Source organism: Papaver somniferum, chromosome 8 (genome assembly GCF_003573695.1).
Source record: "Papaver somniferum cultivar HN1 chromosome 8, ASM357369v1, whole genome shotgun sequence".
NCBI classification, from domain to species: Eukaryota; Viridiplantae; Streptophyta; class Magnoliopsida; order Ranunculales; family Papaveraceae; genus Papaver; species Papaver somniferum.
The window spans coordinates 19846393-19864152 of NC_039365.1; the positions used below are offsets into that span (position 1 = coordinate 19846393).

The 17760-nt window shown below is 37.3% G+C and overlaps 2 protein-coding genes and 1 pseudogene across 5 annotated transcripts; all 3 read left to right on the forward strand.

The window, feature by feature from the left end:
• The first annotated feature begins 205 nt into the window (after positions 1-205).
• On the forward strand, positions 206-1720 carry LOC113305223 (3-ketoacyl-CoA synthase 4-like). Its single transcript, XM_026554306.1, has one exon. The coding sequence runs from the start codon at positions 206-208 to the stop codon at positions 1718-1720; it is 1515 nt and encodes a 504-aa protein (XP_026410091.1).
• Positions 1721-9825: 8105 nt separating this feature from the next.
• Positions 9826-12382, forward strand: LOC113303182. Of its 4 annotated transcripts, none has more exons than XM_026552207.1 (7): positions 9826-9991; positions 10602-11007; positions 11094-11187; positions 11329-11450; positions 11590-11718; positions 11921-11986; positions 12196-12382. In XM_026552207.1, exons 2-7 carry the CDS (start codon positions 10690-10692, stop codon positions 12244-12246), a joined length of 780 nt encoding a protein of 259 aa, XP_026407992.1. In that variant the 5' UTR covers positions 9826-9991; positions 10602-10689; the 3' UTR covers positions 12247-12382. The 4 variants fall into 4 exon arrangements, with proteins under 4 accessions (XP_026407992.1, XP_026407993.1, XP_026407991.1 ...); XM_026552208.1 differs by having other exon boundaries at positions 10613-11007; XM_026552206.1 differs by having other exon boundaries at positions 10658-11007.
• A 1451-nt stretch (positions 12383-13833) lies between these two features.
• LOC113305224 lies at positions 13834-15346 on the forward strand (annotated as a pseudogene).
• The last annotated feature ends 2414 nt before the right edge of the window (positions 15347-17760 follow it).

The window sequence follows — 17760 nt, forward strand, 5'->3', positions numbered from 1 at the left end:
GTAAAATTCGTACAGAAATTTAATGGCTGCAGGGAATACATGTTATACTGAAGGGCCAAGGTGGTACAATAAAATCCCCTTGGTAGTCATTAAGGAGACATACATATCCTCAGCGTTCATACACTACTACATACATCACGGGCATTTTTTTTCATTCTGGCATTTACTTAGTGCGCATTCTTGGTTCTTAAAAAGTTGAAACAACATGACAACAGATGATAATGGCAGCATTCCTGCTAGCGGAAATCAGAGGTCGCCATCATATTCCACAAAAAGTATTAATTTTAAATATGTCCAGTTGGCTTACCATTACTTGATTAGTCATCTGCTAATTCTGTTTCTTATTCCTTTTATCGCTGTATTTTTCTTTGAAGTCAGTTCAGAGAATCGTGAGTATGTGTATAAGCTTTGGTATTATCACATAGCCAAGTTCAATCTTGTCAGTGCTACAATTTGTGCGGGTATCGTTTCTGGTTTATCAGTTTACATGATGAAACGGCCTCGAACTGTCTATCTAGTTGATTTTTCCTGTTATCGCCCACCTAGTCATCTTCAAGTTTCATTTGAATTACTCATTGACCGTGTTCAGCGTTATAGCAACCAGAGTGCCTCATCTATTGTATTCCAACAAAAGATTCTCGAGCGATCTGGACTAGGTGAAGAAACTTGTGTTCCAGAAGGCTTGCATTGCCATCCACCAGACCGATGTTTGGCGATGGGAAGAAAAGAGACGGAGGAAGTTATGTTTGGAGCTCTGGATATTCTTTTCTCAAATACTAATGTTAAACCTGAGGACATTGGTATTCTTGTGGTAAATTGCAGTTTGTTTAATCATGTCCCATCGCTTTCCTCCATGATCATTAACAAATATAAACTGAGAAGTAATATTAAGAGTTTTAGTTTGGGAGGGATGGGCTGCAGTGCTGGAGTCATAGCAATTGATCTTGCCAAGGATTTACTACAGGCTCATCGAGACACGTATGCAATTGTCTTGAGCACAGAGAACCTTACTCTATCGGCGTACGATGGAAACAACAAATCCATGATGGTAACTAATTGTCTATTTCGTGTAGGCGGAGCTGCGATTCTTCTCTCCAACAAATTTCAAGACAAGCGACAAGCCAAGTACAAATTAGTTCATATTGTGAGAACCCATTTTGGTTCAAACGACGAAGCATTTACATGTGTAAGGCAGGATGATGACGAAGCTGGTAAAGTTGGTGTCGCCCTATGCAAAAGTCTCATGGAAATTGCAGGACTGGCACTAAAGACCAACATCACCACTTTAGGTCCTCTCGTCCTTCCAATCAGCGAACAACTTCGTTTTATCACTGCTATGGTGATTAAGAAGTTGTGCAAGAACCCGAAAATAAAGACTTACATTCCTGATTTCAAACTTGCATTTGAGCATTTCTGTATACATGCTGGTGGAAGAGCAATAGTCGATGAAATGGAAAATAACCTAAATCTTTCGCCTGCTCATGTTGAACCTTCACGAATGACTCTTCATCGATTTGGAAACACGTCATCAAGCTCAATTTGGTATGAGTTGGCCTACATGGAGGCTAAAGGAAGGATGTGCAAGAACGACCGTGTCTGGCAGATTGCATTAGGAAGTGGGTTTAAGTGTAATAGTGCAGTCTGGGTCGCACTTAAAAATGTGAAATCATGTCCCAAGGGTAATCCTTGGGAGGATTGCATTCATAAATATCCTGTGTAAAAATGGGGGTCAACTAGTAGCACGGGAATCAAAATTCACAATCCCGGAAAGGTTCTCGTTTGACGATCCTATATCTCCTAATTAGAGTAGTATGGTTTAAGGGGTGCAATGTTTCACGTCATCTCGCTTTTTATGTTCCTTCGTTTTTGTCTTTGTTTACGATGTGCCAATGTGTTATGATAATATTTTGCTCAAAAGTACGACATATGCATGCAACCTATTGCGTGGATATCATGAAATTAAACTTATTTGCATACGTAAAGGACGGATACTAAAGCAATACCTTTGTTGGCTTAGTGCAAAGTTCATGATAAAGCAATACATAGTTGCTTTTATTGCATAAGCAGTTATGCATAACAAGTATTGCAGGAAACTGATTTTCGGATGGTTTCTGATGAATCTGCTACTGTTGATGGTTAGGAGACGGTGGAGGAAATCGATTTCTGATGGTTTTTGGTTTAGGGAAACAGTGGACGAATTTGTTCCTCTTCTAGTTTGTGAGAAGATGAAGAAGAAGGATGTTGGCGGTTTTCATCTGAAGAGAGAAGGAGAACGTGGTTTTGTTGAGGAGACGGAGAACGTGCAGTTACAAAAGGGTAATTGGGTCAGTTTCAATTAAAAAGTTGAACTGTCCATTTGACCCAGACGAAACTTCTACCAGTCCATATGGCCCAGAAAACTTGTGTTTTTGGCTATATAGCCCATTTCCTGTTATCGAAACTGGTTCCACTCCTCCTCTTCCTTTCTAGCACGCTAGGCCTACTTCCCTGTTCCAAATAATGCTCTCTACTTGTTCTCTCCATTATCCTGATTTATCTATCTTCCAGTACTCATCTTATCACAATCCCCAATTTTGAAAGAGTTATGAAAACTAAGCCAACTCACGGAGGCGCCGATTTGTAAATCGCACCTCTCCTCGAGATTCCCCCTTTCTCTTCCCTTTTAATGTTCAACCATGTCCATAATGGTAGTCGAAAAAATGTTTTACTCCCTCCAACCCATTATTAATTGACCTAGTTCAAGTTTGTAAGGCAAGCAAGGGAAAAGAGTACTTTTAAGCAATTTTTTTACAATTATAACCTTATGGATAATAACTAGTGAAATTTTAAAATGATTTATCTCTCAAACTACACCACGGATGTTCGCAAACTTCATACAATTGAAAAGCATTTTAAAACACCTAAATAACGAATATAAACATGCCTATCAAATTATGCATATTTCTTATATTTATTATTATCAATTAAATGGATAATTTAAGAAATATCTCATTGTTTAGTGATATAGGTCATTTATTATGGGACAAAATCTAAAAGTAAACAGGTCAATTAATAGTGGGATGGAGGGAGTATATGCTAAGCTACTTTTGGTTTTCATCAAAACACACACTGGTAAATAGTAATTTCCTTTTTAGATCGATAAAAGATTTAGTGTTGGCAGTTATATATGAAACCAATATCGACCAACACTAAAGGTAGATGAATCTTTTAACCTCGGCGAGACGAGATTGCGAGCCGAGAGCCGAAAGACTCGGTAAGACCACCGAGATTCCACTGAGACAAGTTAGTAAGTCTAGGTGTAGTATGGAAATTTAATTAAAAACAAATAATCAAAAATAGCCCTAACGATTTGATTTTCCATCGGTTGTCATAATAATAAGGGAGAATTCAAGTTAGTCTTAAACCTCGGATGACTTATCTATAGAAGTATAAAAAATTAGGAATAGTAACATCGAAATTTTACTCAGACAGATCCGTCAACATGTCTCGGCCGGGATCGATATCCAAAATTTTACTACATTGGTTGATAATTTCCAACTTAAATCATCGGTAACATCACATGATAACTTTACCGTTATGTTGATATTTCCAACTTAGATCATGGGTAACATCACATGATAACTTTACCATTATATTACACTGACATCTCCCACATCAATTTTTGTAATTATCTCTTCTTTTTAAAAGAACTTTATAAGTATGTTTGGCGTGTACGAGTCATATCATGAGGCATTGCTTGCTAGTCGGGGGCGTGGTTGCTTCTTACCCTAAGATGAGGTTCTCGGTCAGTCGGTCTGGATATTCTGAAATTGAAGAGGATGATACTGTTCAATGGTAGCATTTGTTGTTGTTGATTACCTCCGATTTCTTTTTTTTTGCTCGGTCTTCTGATTTTTAATTTATATTCACATATGTGGAGTCTTTTGGCATCTCTGACAACCTGATGTTGCACAGTAGTCTGATGTGAAGGATCGGTTGTCTAATGTAACGGCTTTTAAGGTCATGACTTTCGAGCCTTACTCGTAAGAGAGACCTAGCCAGGGATTCCTTTCGGACAAACTGACCTGTGCTGCTGAGCAACAGACAACTTATTTATTACACGGCAATAAATAGAACACACATTAATATCCCTCTGTATACACGCTACACACATCTATGAAGAAGAGGAAAACAATAGAAAAACTCTATTACATAAGGTATGAAAGCTTGCATTGAAGAGCCATGCCATACAAATTGAACTCTGGAGCTTTAATGACAGAAAAAAGCTCTGATCAATTATGAAGTGGATTTGGTCGAGAGGGTTCCGATCGTCTAAAAACTCCATATAATAGACGCATGCTGTCGTTCCTTCTGTACCTTCTGGCAGGAGAAATTTCCGTTGATAAGCGCCATAGATATCTATTCGACTCTTCTACTTGTATGGTTGGTTCTTTTTTGTTTTGCGTTCTATAGCTATAACTGAAAGATGGAAGCTGAATTATGACGAGAATGAATAAGAAAGCAAGTGGTAAGGTTGGAGAATTTCGAATGCTCATGGTCTGAAAACCATGAAAAATAGAGGAGAATTGTAGCAGAAAGAAAACTTGGAATTATTTCTTGATTCTAAACAGTGAGAAGTCTGTTAATATATGAGTCCAGCAAAAGCTAGCAAGGCAAGAAATATTTAATGAAGTTGTTTAATACTTTTTTCGGTCATATTTCCCAGATTGTCCTCTTCCTCTATCCCAATTCCCATGCACATTTTCCTGGATTGGTTTGGATTATGCCATGCGGTGGATTTTGGAATTTGTGGGATATTTCGCGTTACGTTGTTTTTAGACAAAATTTACTTTACAGCGATAGTTTTTGATTTAGGGTAAATTTGGCAATCAAAAAATTCAAAGGTAACCGATTATACTATAAGCTAAGCTTATGGTGGCCGGTAGCTGACTTAAATAATCGATTCTTTGGTTATATACAACTGGATTTGATAATGTGAACGTGCATTTATGGGGGAACTACACACGTAACCCATTTTAAAATAACTGAACAAGATTTTTATTTATTTTTTCCTTTCAATTATTAATTTAAACTGGTAAAAATGGTCAATGAGATGAGATCGTCAAACCGGACGGAAAGTTAGGTTACCAGGCGAAAGCCAACACCTCAGTGACAGTTTGCAATGGATTTGGAGCTGTCTGAAAGTATTTACAGTAGTTCTGGACATGCGGTCTGCCGCCGGGTCCGTCGCAGATGAATACTAACTTAGAAGATGAGTACTAGAGCTCGAATAGAAAAATACTTTGGATTTTGCTTGGTTAGTAATTATTTTCTCCAAAACTTCATCAGTTTAATTTGTTTTGGACACTAAATCCAAAAACAAACCGCAAAAACAATAGTAGATGTTGTTCTGCAAGACTGCAAAGGGAACTGTTGATTCTGCTTATGCGCAATGGCTCTTGCAATAGTTAGGTTAAAGTTCATATCCAGTGTCAAATAGTTAGGAATTAGAAAAATGTTTCATGCGCCATGAACTCAGTACTCTTTCACGTTACTATTACCGACCTTTGTTTAGGAATATACATATTAGAGTTTCGAACTTTGAATTCCTTCTAGTGTTTTTTTTATTTTTCAATCTGAAAAATGACTCTTCGACAGTTCGACTCAACAGTTTCCATATTTTATTGAAGCATATAAACTTTAGCGGCGGTAGCAATGGCTGAATGGGGCATGCCACCTAATGCATTACCAACCACAATGCACTGCTACAAGTCTACAACCCATTTAGATAGGAGTTTTTAACAACCAAATTCATTTTATATGAATATGCGACTACCCTTAGCCGTATAAACACAAAACTAATAGTAGAATACTTAAATGGCAGAAACTAACATTGTCTTTTTTTTTTATCAGTAAATTAAAAATTTTATACATGAAATGATTGGGTACATGAATTATGGACTAACCAAAACTGACCGAAAAAAAGAGAAAAAGAGGAAAAGCCACCGAGTAACAACCTCAAAAGAAACAAAGCCATAGAACCAACACAACCCGCCTCCAAAAAACAAGGTAGAAAACCAAAACGAAAAAAAAACTCAACAAACTCCTTTAAACTTCAAACAACAAGCTCATGGTGGTTGAAACAAAACTTCCTTCTAACTAATAGCAAATTGTTCCATAGAAATGCCTCGAAACACACCCCTGTTATGGAACCAGTATGCCACAGTGAGCTTAACAGAGTTGATGATGCCGTATTCATCCTTACTAGTATTTTGAAAAGCTCTCATGTTTCTCTCATCCCAAAGACACCATAAAACCGCAGCAGAAAGAACTTTTAGAACCATTGATTTCCTTGCAGTATTAGCACGAAGAGGCCAAGAAATGATAAGAGTTAACAAGTTCGGTGGAGTTACCCATTTAAACGACCACTCCTTAAAGAAAAAAACACCAAACTTCCCACGCTACCTTGCAATGAATGAGAAGATGATTGACGGACTTCCCATCTTGTACACATAGATAACAATGATTTACCCACTCTTCATGCCATCCTCTTCTACCCATTAAGTCTTGCATAGAAATTTTTTCATAACCTGCAGCCCACATAAAAAAACTTGCTTTTGTTGGCCAGTTACACGACCAAATCCTCTTTTTAGGGATAAATCTTGGAGGATGAGGAGTTGATTTGTGGAGCCAATTGTAACACGACTTTACTGAAAAGATTCCATTAGCTTTTTCACCCAACCAAATTCTCTTATCTGAATCCGTTGTAGTGCTATTAGATTGAAAGTTGTCAAGTAAAAGGAGTAAAGAAGTTAATTCTGTAATGACCCCATCGTAAACTCTTCTATAAATATCTAAATTCCAACTGACCATGCCACTTTCAAAAACTATAACCTCTGCAGCCACTGCGCTTTTCGATCCTGAAATTGCATAAGTTGCTGGAAATTGAACTCTCAAAGGAATATTGGAGATCCATATATCATTCCAAAAACTAGTGTGATTTTCATCACCTACCTGCATCATGTAATTGGACTTAAAGTCCTCATCAAACTTGCATACTCCTTTCCAAATACTACAACCATAAGCTGATTTTTGCGTCTTAGTAGACCACCCAAGAGGATCTTTATCGTGCTTCTCTGCCACAATTGTCCTCCAAAGAGTCGTTTTTTCACATCCGAAACGCCACAACCACTTCATGATGAGTGCAATATTCATCATTTTTAGATTCTTTACCCCTAGACCTCCTTTATCTTTATCACATGTAACATTGTTAAGTTAACAGTAACACGTATGTTGTGTATATTCTTGTGTTGATCTAGCAGAAAATCATGTGCTAAACCACTATTGTCAAAAAAAAACCACTCTAAAACTAAATTCAAACTTTAATTAATGGTGTACCGTGTACAAGAATTTTAATACTCATCGCCACCAACATTTTTGAAACCAACAGGAAAAACGAAGGTATATGGTCGATTTATAATCCTTTTGCTTTTTCTTTCATCATAAAATTTTGGCTTAGTTTTCGGAATATTTGACTTTGTGGTTTCGATTGACATATTAGAGCAATTTCAATGGAACTATGGAAATAAACTTGTTTGTGGTGTCAGATGGATGGCCAAACTGCGTTTTCTGCAGTGGAAAGATGGTCTATCGAAGCAGAATAAGCCGAACGTACCGTACGGGGTCGGTCATCCCGGGATTGGCTGTAGGCCAACGGCTACTATTTCACCAACCTCAACAGCTAAGCGGAACTATAAATTTGCTTATGGGAGGAAAAAATAGTTAAGGGTAGGCAAAAGGAAAAAAATAGGTTTGGTATATGAAAAAAATGGTCTAAGAATAGCAAAGTTAGGCTTGGGAGCCAACCCGGTAGGGTCGGAAACTTCCTACTCTTTCCATGGGTTGGATCTTCCATTGGATATATTTCGTTTTACACCGATGTAAACACACTCAATCCACCTATTTTAAACACACTCAAACACATTCCATTTTCTATTGTACAAAAAAAAATAAATTCTAATTTATTAGATATCTCTCTTTGTTTCATTCGTTATGGATCCTGGTATGGGAAATGAGGAAGCTCAATTATTAGCAGAAACATTTTTCCATCAATAAAAAGCGTTAATGCAGCAGCTGGAACAAATGGATGCAGATTCAGAAGATGGAGATCCAGAACCAATGCAATGCTACAAGTATACATCGGGAAAGTTCTGCGAGATCCAGAACCAGGAGCTATATTGAGAAAAAGATACATATGGAGATTTCGAGAGGAAGGTCACAAATGATACGTGATTATTTTGTTAATAGAAGTGTCTACTGACTCTATTCTGATCAGGATTTTCGACGTCGCTACCGAATGGCACATCACTTGGTCAGGCGGGTTATTGTAGAGCTTTGTCGGATAAACCCTAAATTTAACTATCAATTTGATGCACGAAACATACGAGGGAATAATCTTGAACGAAAGGCCACCGCGGCCCTTAGGATTCTAGATTATGGTGTTCTGCAGATGCTTATGATGAGTATATACGTATGGCTAAAACAATTGCATTTGATAATCTCAAATTGTTTTGCGAAACTGTAGTCAACCATTTTGGTTCACGTTTTTTACGGCAACCCACGCAATGTGATGTCAATTGACTACTAGCTGAGAATAAGGAGATGGGCTTTCCTGGAATGTGAAGTAGCCTTGATTGCATGCATTGGGTGTGCCACGGATGTTCGTATGCTTGGCAGGGTCAGGATAAGGGCCACTATACAAAACCAACCGTGGTTTTGGAAACGACGGCTTCTTATGATTGTTGGATATGACATGCTTGTTTCGGCCTTTCAGTTTGCAACAACGACATTAATATCTTGCAAAAATCACCATTGCTCGAAGAATAAAAGTATGGAAATGCTCAAAATGTCATCTGCAATCAGTAGAAGTACCTCCTATTCTGGATACACCGATGTGACACTTTTACCATTCTTGAGGTGGCCAGAAGTGTGCAAGAACCAATCTTGATAATTCTATCACGAGCTGAGGTGCTCTTTTTTCGCAACTTGTTTATGGACTCTTATATAATTCTAGTATTACAAGACTTCTCACTGGATATCAAAGGAGAACAAAATATTTCTAGGTTCCTGTAGATCTACTTGGGATTAGTTTATGCGGAGACTCTTATGCCTATGTTGCAGTTTTGGACTTATCGCGTTATGTTCTTTTTTCTTTGCCGAAGTTTTATCTTTCCGGATTTTTCTTGTTAAGATTCTAAAGAGGCAACACGTGCGTGTCCAACATCACATTATATCTTATTCAAGGTGTATCGTGGTTTACCTGTTTATTGTTTCTCGTTTATATTTTTATATGTAATTCGCCGTTAGTGTAACGCTTTCTATTGAAAGCGTGAAGCGAAGCGTGAATCGTTTTTCATTTTTTAGGAAACGACGCATATATTGAAGTGTGAAGCGTCAATTCATGGTTGATGTTTAAAACGAATGTTTTCTTATAAATAAACTATTCGTAACTAGTGATTATAAAATTTAGGAAGATAATATTTATATAAATCTAATTATTATGCTTCAAAAAGAAATCTAATTATTGTAAAAAAAACAAAGTGTGTGGCACACTAGTTCATCCTACTACAGGGGAGTGGGAGCTGGGGTTTTCAATTCCCGCTCAAAACAGAATCTAGCGTCAAGCGTAAGATTTTAAAAACCATGATGAAAATGTGGAAAACAAAAAAAAAAAGAATACAGTTGTAGCCCTTATCAGCTAGGTGTTACCATTAAACAAATGCAAATAGAAAGATAATAGACCATACTTAAAGTCTATTAGAAACTCTGATAATCGTATACGGTATATCATCATCAGAAATGAATAGACTGGTTGTTGTTACCTAAGTTTAGAATTTGCTTACAGTAAAACGCAAATTACAACCACAAATCTGAAATTAGGGTTTTGTCATCCACTAAATCATTCCTCATAATGATTTAAACAAACCCTTTAAAGGAATCAAAGATCTCTGAGGTAAATATCTCATCATTCCTTATTCATATTTCATAAAATTTCATTTCTCTTGATGGTTTAATCTATGGAAAATGCCTTCTTTTAAGAAATTATATGTTCTGGAGGGAAATAAAATTGTGGGTTTTGATTATCTTCTGCTAGTTGATCCTTATTTGTATTGGGAAATTCATATGGATGTAATCATGTAACGAGGTTCTGTTTGTTTCTAAGGTCTAACAATGAGCTAACTAGAAACACACACACACCTGAGCTTTAGAGACTAATTGTACATAATGTGGGTGGCAGCATAATCAGAAGCATGTTTTGGTTTTAGACCCAATTTGATCCATTGAAATTTACCTGTCGAAAATAGGTAACATGGGGGCACAAACATTTGATTTACGCTTTAGGGTGATCGTTTAGTTGGTTGATTTTGGAATCGTAACGATTCGGTCAATGTATTTGGTAGTATCTTCTAGTCTGATTTAATCTAAATGATGTACATAGTAGTAAAGTAGCTTATGGAAACCGCTCCATCATTGTGACGAACTAGGTTTATGAGCATTGATAAGATGATTAAAACCTCTTTATTGGATCATGGATGGCTTCATGTTAAACTAATTCTCTGCAGACTTGAATCAGGCGTTGCACTTATAGTGATGAATCCTAATTTGCTTTGTTGGGCAGAAGGCTAAATTGTTTTGTTAAAGACTGAAGTGATGTTGTCGGGTCATGCAATTGATATACGTGGCTATGCTCGACCAAATGAACTTTTACTAGAAGGTCCTGCATCAGAGTTAGAAGATGATGAAGCAGAAATTTCAGGGCAGGTTCTTTATGAAGCCTCCTTTGAAGACCTTGCAAGAAATTATATACAGTATGACTCAGTTATATGGGTACTAATATCATTGCTGTTGGTTTTAGCGTGGGGAGTTGGTCTTATCATGCTTCTATATATACCTGTCAGAAGATATGTGCTGCGTAAAGATTTCTCCTCACGACGGTTATATATTACACCTAATGAAATAGTTTACAAGGTACTAGTTTTTCTGGCTTCTTCATTTTATTGCTGTTAGAGAATTCCTAGTGTCATCTCCATGCTAAGGAATTATATTTTGCAAAGGTTACGAGACCGTTCTTTCTTCCATTTTTGGGAGTTGCAAAAGTCGAGAAGCGCGTTCCTCTTACTCTAGTGATTGGCATTATTATCGAACAAGGTATTTTTCATAAGTTTTCTACTTGGTTTGTGGTGCTTTGAACTGAGTATGACTTTATACTTGTGTACCAAATAACAAAGCAAGAAAACATATACTCTGCATCGATTTGTTGAGATCTCATGATAAATGATTTCTAGCTAGGTTGCTTGCAATCAGCATATGGACTTCATACATTTAGAATTGAAAGCATTTCCCGTGGAAGAGCAACACCTGTAGATGAATTACAGGTTCAAGGCATCTCTAATCCAGGGTATTTGAGAAAGGTAACTCGAAACTACTTTTCTTACAGACTGCAATATGTTTGCTGGGGCCAAGAAAATCTATCCCCCTTCCAATATGATAACAGTCTTGCGATTTGTTAAGATTTTAAAAATTGCTTTAAGTTGTATATGTGGCATCTAGGTTATCGTGGCAGAAGCTTCAAAGCTCATACTAGTTGGTAGAGGTCGGAAATTTTCAACTGATCAGTGGGAGAGAGAAAGTACCTCAATGCGTGGTGGTCTTATTACATCGCCGTTTTCAAGTCTAAAGGTGTTATTTGTTCTTCACACGCAGTATAATCTTGTATTCTTGTTAAGCATCTATGTGGACAGTACAATATAATTGGATTACAGTTACAAGTCCTTTACCCTTTTTTCCACTTAGTTAACCCTTCACCTGTATCTGTGTATTTAGTTTATCTTTTTCTCTAACAATATAGCTATGTGACTGGTTCTTATGGTATTTGTTGAAGGATTTCGGAGGCACATTATCTGATTTGGTATTATTTAAGCTGGATGATGTTACGCAGTCCATTAAGGTAAGCTTTTCTTCTGTCTTTACGAAATACCGATTGTTCGGATTAATGTATAGTCCATAACTATTACCCAAAACTTTTGTCTTATTATCTTAATCGGCTCAAATGGCTGATATCATTTGGTTTTCGCTTTACTTCTCATGTATTCATTTATTTATTTTTCCACCAATGCCTTGGTGATTTATGGTGTTTTTTTGTGTTTTATTCATCAGAGGATTGAAACCCTTATGGAGAAGATACAAAGCTTGTCAGAGCAGAGCTGAAATATGAACACGGTCTCCCTGACTCTCTTTCAGCTAACTGTATCTTCCTTTTTTGTTCTGTTTGTGGCTAATAATACTGCATGAAATGCAATGTATGTAGTAAAATCTTTGAAATATTAAGTCGATCATCTTGCTATGTTCCGTCTCCCAAACTTGAAGTCTGAGTGTCACTGTAACCATCATACCATCATGTCTACCCATCCTATCCACATATTTACAACCCTGCTGAATACAGAAAGAGAGAGTAGTAGTAGCCCTTGTCGGTTGGATGTTGCCATTAGACAAATGTAAATGCGACTGGATAGACCATAACTATTATAGAGTCTGAGTGTTGTTGTTAGCTAAATTTAGAATTTGCTTACACTAAAACGCAGATTACAACCTTAAAAATACAATCAAAATTTTTCAAATGAGGGTTCTGCCATCAACGGAATTATTATTATTATCGATGATGTCTTATTTAAACAAACCCTTTAAAGGAATTAAAGACTGAAGCCGTACATATGTCCCAACTCTGTCTTTCATTCCCGGTATGTATTTATCCCACTACTGGTCCAATAAAACAGGATGGAAGAATGAGGATCGAGTACATTTATGTGATGAAAAATAAAGAAGGATTTGACAAAGTAGATGACTGACATGCACCTCAACCTTCCTTATTTGAAGGCCAATCCATTGAGGGGGAATCACCATGTGCACGTAGCACTTGTTTGTTACAATCAACTGACTGAAAACCAACTCAAAATTACTACTAGAGGCAAAGAAAAAGAAGAAGAAGAAGTCTGACTACGTACACATGAAACTGTCTTCTTTCTTTCTTTGCAAACAACCACATCCCCCTCAAAACGTTCGTTTGATTGAAAGAAAAATTACTACTAGAGACAAAGAAGAAGACGTCTGACTACGGACATTGCAATGTACGTATAGTACATTACACAGCTGAACAAACCCTCTATTACAGTGGAATACTGAAGCCGACATCTAAGAATTATCAGCCTTGGCTAGCTGTGCTATTTAATTGCAGATTTGGCCAAATCCATTCACTGCTCACCACTGTGACTGTTAGTAGTTGGCTGGTGCTGAAACCTTGTGTTTAATTTCCCTGACATTTTTTTTATTTAAAAACTCCATGTTACCATTCAGTCCTACCATTACTGACGAGGTCATGGGGGCCATTACCATTCAGTCCTACCATTTATGAGTTCATGGTCCAGATAAGAACATGGAAAAATTAAGCTAATTCAAGTAGCAAGAAAGGGCTAACTTAAAGAAAAGTAAAGAAGACGTTGCAGAGATTTCATCTAGTTAATACATGGATTTCCAGACAGCCATTAAAGAAAAACGTTAATAAGGAAATAAAGAGACTACTTAAGCAAATTTAAGTAAAATTCGTACAGAAATTTAATGGCTGCAGGGAATACATGTTATACTGAAGGGCCAAGGTGGTACAATAAAATCCCCTTGGTAGTCATTAAGGAGACATACATATCCTCAGCGTTCATACACTACTACATACATCACGGGCATTTTTTTTCATTCTGGCATTTACTTAGTGCGCATTCTTGGTTCTTAAAAAGTTGAAACAACATGACAACAGATGATAATGGCAGCATTCCTGCTAGCGGAAATCAGAGGTCGCCATCATATTCCACAAAAAGTATTAATTTTAAATATGTCCAGTTGGCTTACCATTACTTGATTAGTCATCTGCTAATTCTGTTTCTTATTCCTTTTATCGCTGTATTTTTCTTTGAAGTCAGTTCAGAGAATCGTGAGTATGTGTATAAGCTTTGGTATTATCACATAGCCAAGTTCAATCTTGTCAGTGCTACAATTTGTGCGGGTATCGTTTCTGGTTTATCAGTTTACATGATGAAACGGCCTCGAACTGTCTATCTAGTTGATTTTTCCTGTTATCGCCCACCTAGTCATCTTCAAGTTTCATTTGAATTACTCATTGACCGTGTTCAGCGTTATAGCAACCAGAGTGCCTCATCTATTGTATTCCAACAAAAGATTCTCGAGCGATCTGGACTAGGTGAAGAAACTTGTGTTCCAGAAGGCTTGCATTGCCATCCACCAGACCGATGTTTGGCGATGGGAAGAAAAGAGACGGAGGAAGTTATGTTTGGAGCTCTGGATATTCTTTTCTCAAATACTAATGTTAAACCTGAGGACATTGGTATTCTTGTGGTAAATTGCAGTTTGTTTAATCATGTCCCATCGCTTTCCTCCATGATCATTAACAAATATAAACTGAGAAGTAATATTAAGAGTTTTAGTTTGGGAGGGATGGGCTGCAGTGCTGGAGTCATAGCAATTGATCTTGCCAAGGATTTACTACAGGCTCATCGAGACACGTATGCAATTGTCTTGAGCACAGAGAACCTTACTCTATCGGCGTACGATGGAAACAACAAATCCATGATGGTAACTAATTGTCTATTTCGTGTAGGCGGAGCTGCGATTCTTCTCTCCAACAAATTTCAAGACAAGCGACAAGCCAAGTACAAATTAGTTCATATTGTGAGAACCCATTTTGGTTCAAACGACGAAGCATTTACATGTGTAAGGCAGGATGATGACGAAGCTGGTAAAGTTGGTGTCGCCCTATGCAAAAGTCTCATGGAAATTGCAGGACTGGCACTAAACCAACATCACCACTTTAGGTCCTCTCGTCCTTCCAATCAGCGAACAACTTCGTTTTATCACTGCTATGGTGATTAAGAAGTTGTGCAAGAACCCGAAAATAAAGACTTACATTCCTGATTTCAAACTTGCATTTGAGCATTTCTGTATACATGCTGGTGGAAGAGCAATAGTCGATGAAATGGAAAATAACCTAAATCTTTCGCCTGCTCATGTTGAACCTTCACGAATGACTCTTCATCGATTTGGAAACACGTCATCAAGCTCAATTTGGTATGAGTTGGCCTACATGGAGGCTAAAGGAAGGATGTGCAAGAACGACCGTGTCTGGCAGATTGCATTAGGAAGTGGGTTTAAGTGTAATAGTGCAGTCTGGGTCGCACTTAAAAATGTGAAATCATGTCCCAAGGGTAATCCTTGGGAGGATTGCATTCATAAATATCCTGTGTAAAAATGGGGGTCAACTAGTAGCACGGGAATCAAAATTCACAATCCCGGAAAGGTTCTCGTTTGACGATCCTATATCTCCTAATTAGAGTAGTATGGTTTAAGGGGTGCAATGTTTCACGTCATCTCGCTTTTTATGTTCCTTCGTTTTTGTCTTTGTTTACGATGTGCCAATGTGTTATGATAATATTTTGCTCAAAAGTACGACATATGCATGCAACCTATTGCGTGGATATCATGAAATTAAACTTATTTGCATACGTAAAGGACGGATACTAAAGCAATACCTTTGTTGGCTTAGTGCAAAGTTCATGATAAAGCAATACATAGTTGCTTTTATTGCATAAGCAGTTATGCATAACAAGTATTGCAGGAAACTGATTTTCGGATGGTTTCTGATGAATCTGCTACTGTTGATGGTTAGGAGACGGTGGAGGAAATCGATTTCTGATGGTTTTTGGTTTAGGGAAACAGTGGACGAATTTGTTCCTCTTCTAGTTTGTGAGAAGATGAAGAGAAGGATGTTGGCGGTTTTCATCTGAAGAGAGAAGGAGAACGTGGTTTTGTTGAGGAGACGGAGAACGTGCAGTTACAAAAGGGTAATTGGGTCAGTTTCAATTAAAAAGTTGAACTGTCCATTTGACCCAGACGAAACTTCTACCAGTCCATATGGCCCAGAAAACTTGTGTTTTTGGCTATATAGCCCATTTCCTGTTATCGAAACTGGTTCCACTCCTCCTCTTCCTTTCTAGCACGCTAGGCCTACTTCCCTGTTCCAAATAATGCTCTCTACTTGTTCTCTCCATTATCCTGATTTATCTATCTTCCAGTACTCATCTTATCACAATCCCCAATTTTGAAAGAGTTATGAAAACTAAGCCAACTCACGGAGGCGCCGATTTGTAAATCGCACCTCTCCTCGAGATTCCCCCTTTCTCTTCCCTTTTAATGTTCAACCATGTCCATAATGGTAGTCGAAAAAATGTTTTACTCCCTCCAACCCATTATTAATTGACCTAGTTCAAGTTTGTAAGGCAAGCAAGGGAAAAGAGTACTTTTAAGCAATTTTTTTACAATTATAACCTTATGGATAATAACTAGTGAAATTTTAAAATGATTTATCTCTCAAACTACACCACGGATGTTCGCAAACTTCATACAATTGAAAAGCATTTTAAAACACCTAAATAACGAATATAAACATGCCTATCAAATTATGCATATTTCTTATATTTATTATTATCAATTAAATGGATAATTTAAGAAATATCTCATTGTTTAGTGATATAGGTCATTTATTATGGGACAAAATCTAAAAGTAAACAGGTCAATTAATAGTGGGATGGAGGGAGTATATGCTAAGCTACTTTTGGTTTTCATCAAAACACACACTGGTAAATAGTAATTTCCTTTTTAGATCGATAAAAGATTTAGTGTTGGCAGTTATATATGAAACCAATATCGACCAACACTAAAGGTAGATGAATCTTTTAACCTCGGCGAGACGAGATTGCGAGCGAGAGCCGAAAGACTCGGTAAGACCACCGAGATTCCACTGAGACAAGTTAGTAAGTCTAGGTGTAGTATGGAAATTTAATTAAAAACAAATAATCAAAAATAGCCCTAACGATTTGATTTTCCATCGGTTGTCATAATAATAAGGGAGAATTCAAGTTAGTCTTAAACCTCGGATGACTTATCTATAGAAGTATAAAAAATTAGGAATAGTAACATCGAAATTTTACTCAGACAGATCCGTCAACATGTCTCGGCCGGGATCGATATCCAAAATTTTACTACATTGGTTGATAATTTCCAACTTAAATCATCGGTAACATCACATGATAACTTTACCGTTATGTTGATATTTCCAACTTAGATCATGGGTAACATCACATGATAACTTTACCATTATATTACACTGACATCTCCCACATCAATTTTTGTAATTATCTCTTCTTTTTAAAAGAACTTTATAAGTATGTTTGGCGTGTATGAGTCATATCATGAGGCATTGCTTGCTAGTCGGGGGCGTGGTTGCTTCTTACCCTAAGATGAGGTTCTCGGTCAGTCGGTCTGGATATTCTGAAATTGAAGAGGATGATACTGTTCAATGGTAGCATTTGTTGTTGTTGATTACCTCCGATTTCTTTTTTTTGCTCGGTCTTCTGATTTTTAATTTATATTCACATATGTGGAGTCTTTTGGCATCTCTGACAACCTGATGTTGCACAGTAGTCTGATGTGAAGGATCGGTTGTCTAATGTAACGGCTTTTAAGGTCATGACTTTCGAGCCTTACTCGTAAGAGAGACCTAGCTAGGGATTCCTTTCGGACAAACTGACCTGTGCTGCTGAGCAACAGACAACTTATTTATTACACGGCAATAAATAGAACACACATTAATATCCCTCTGTA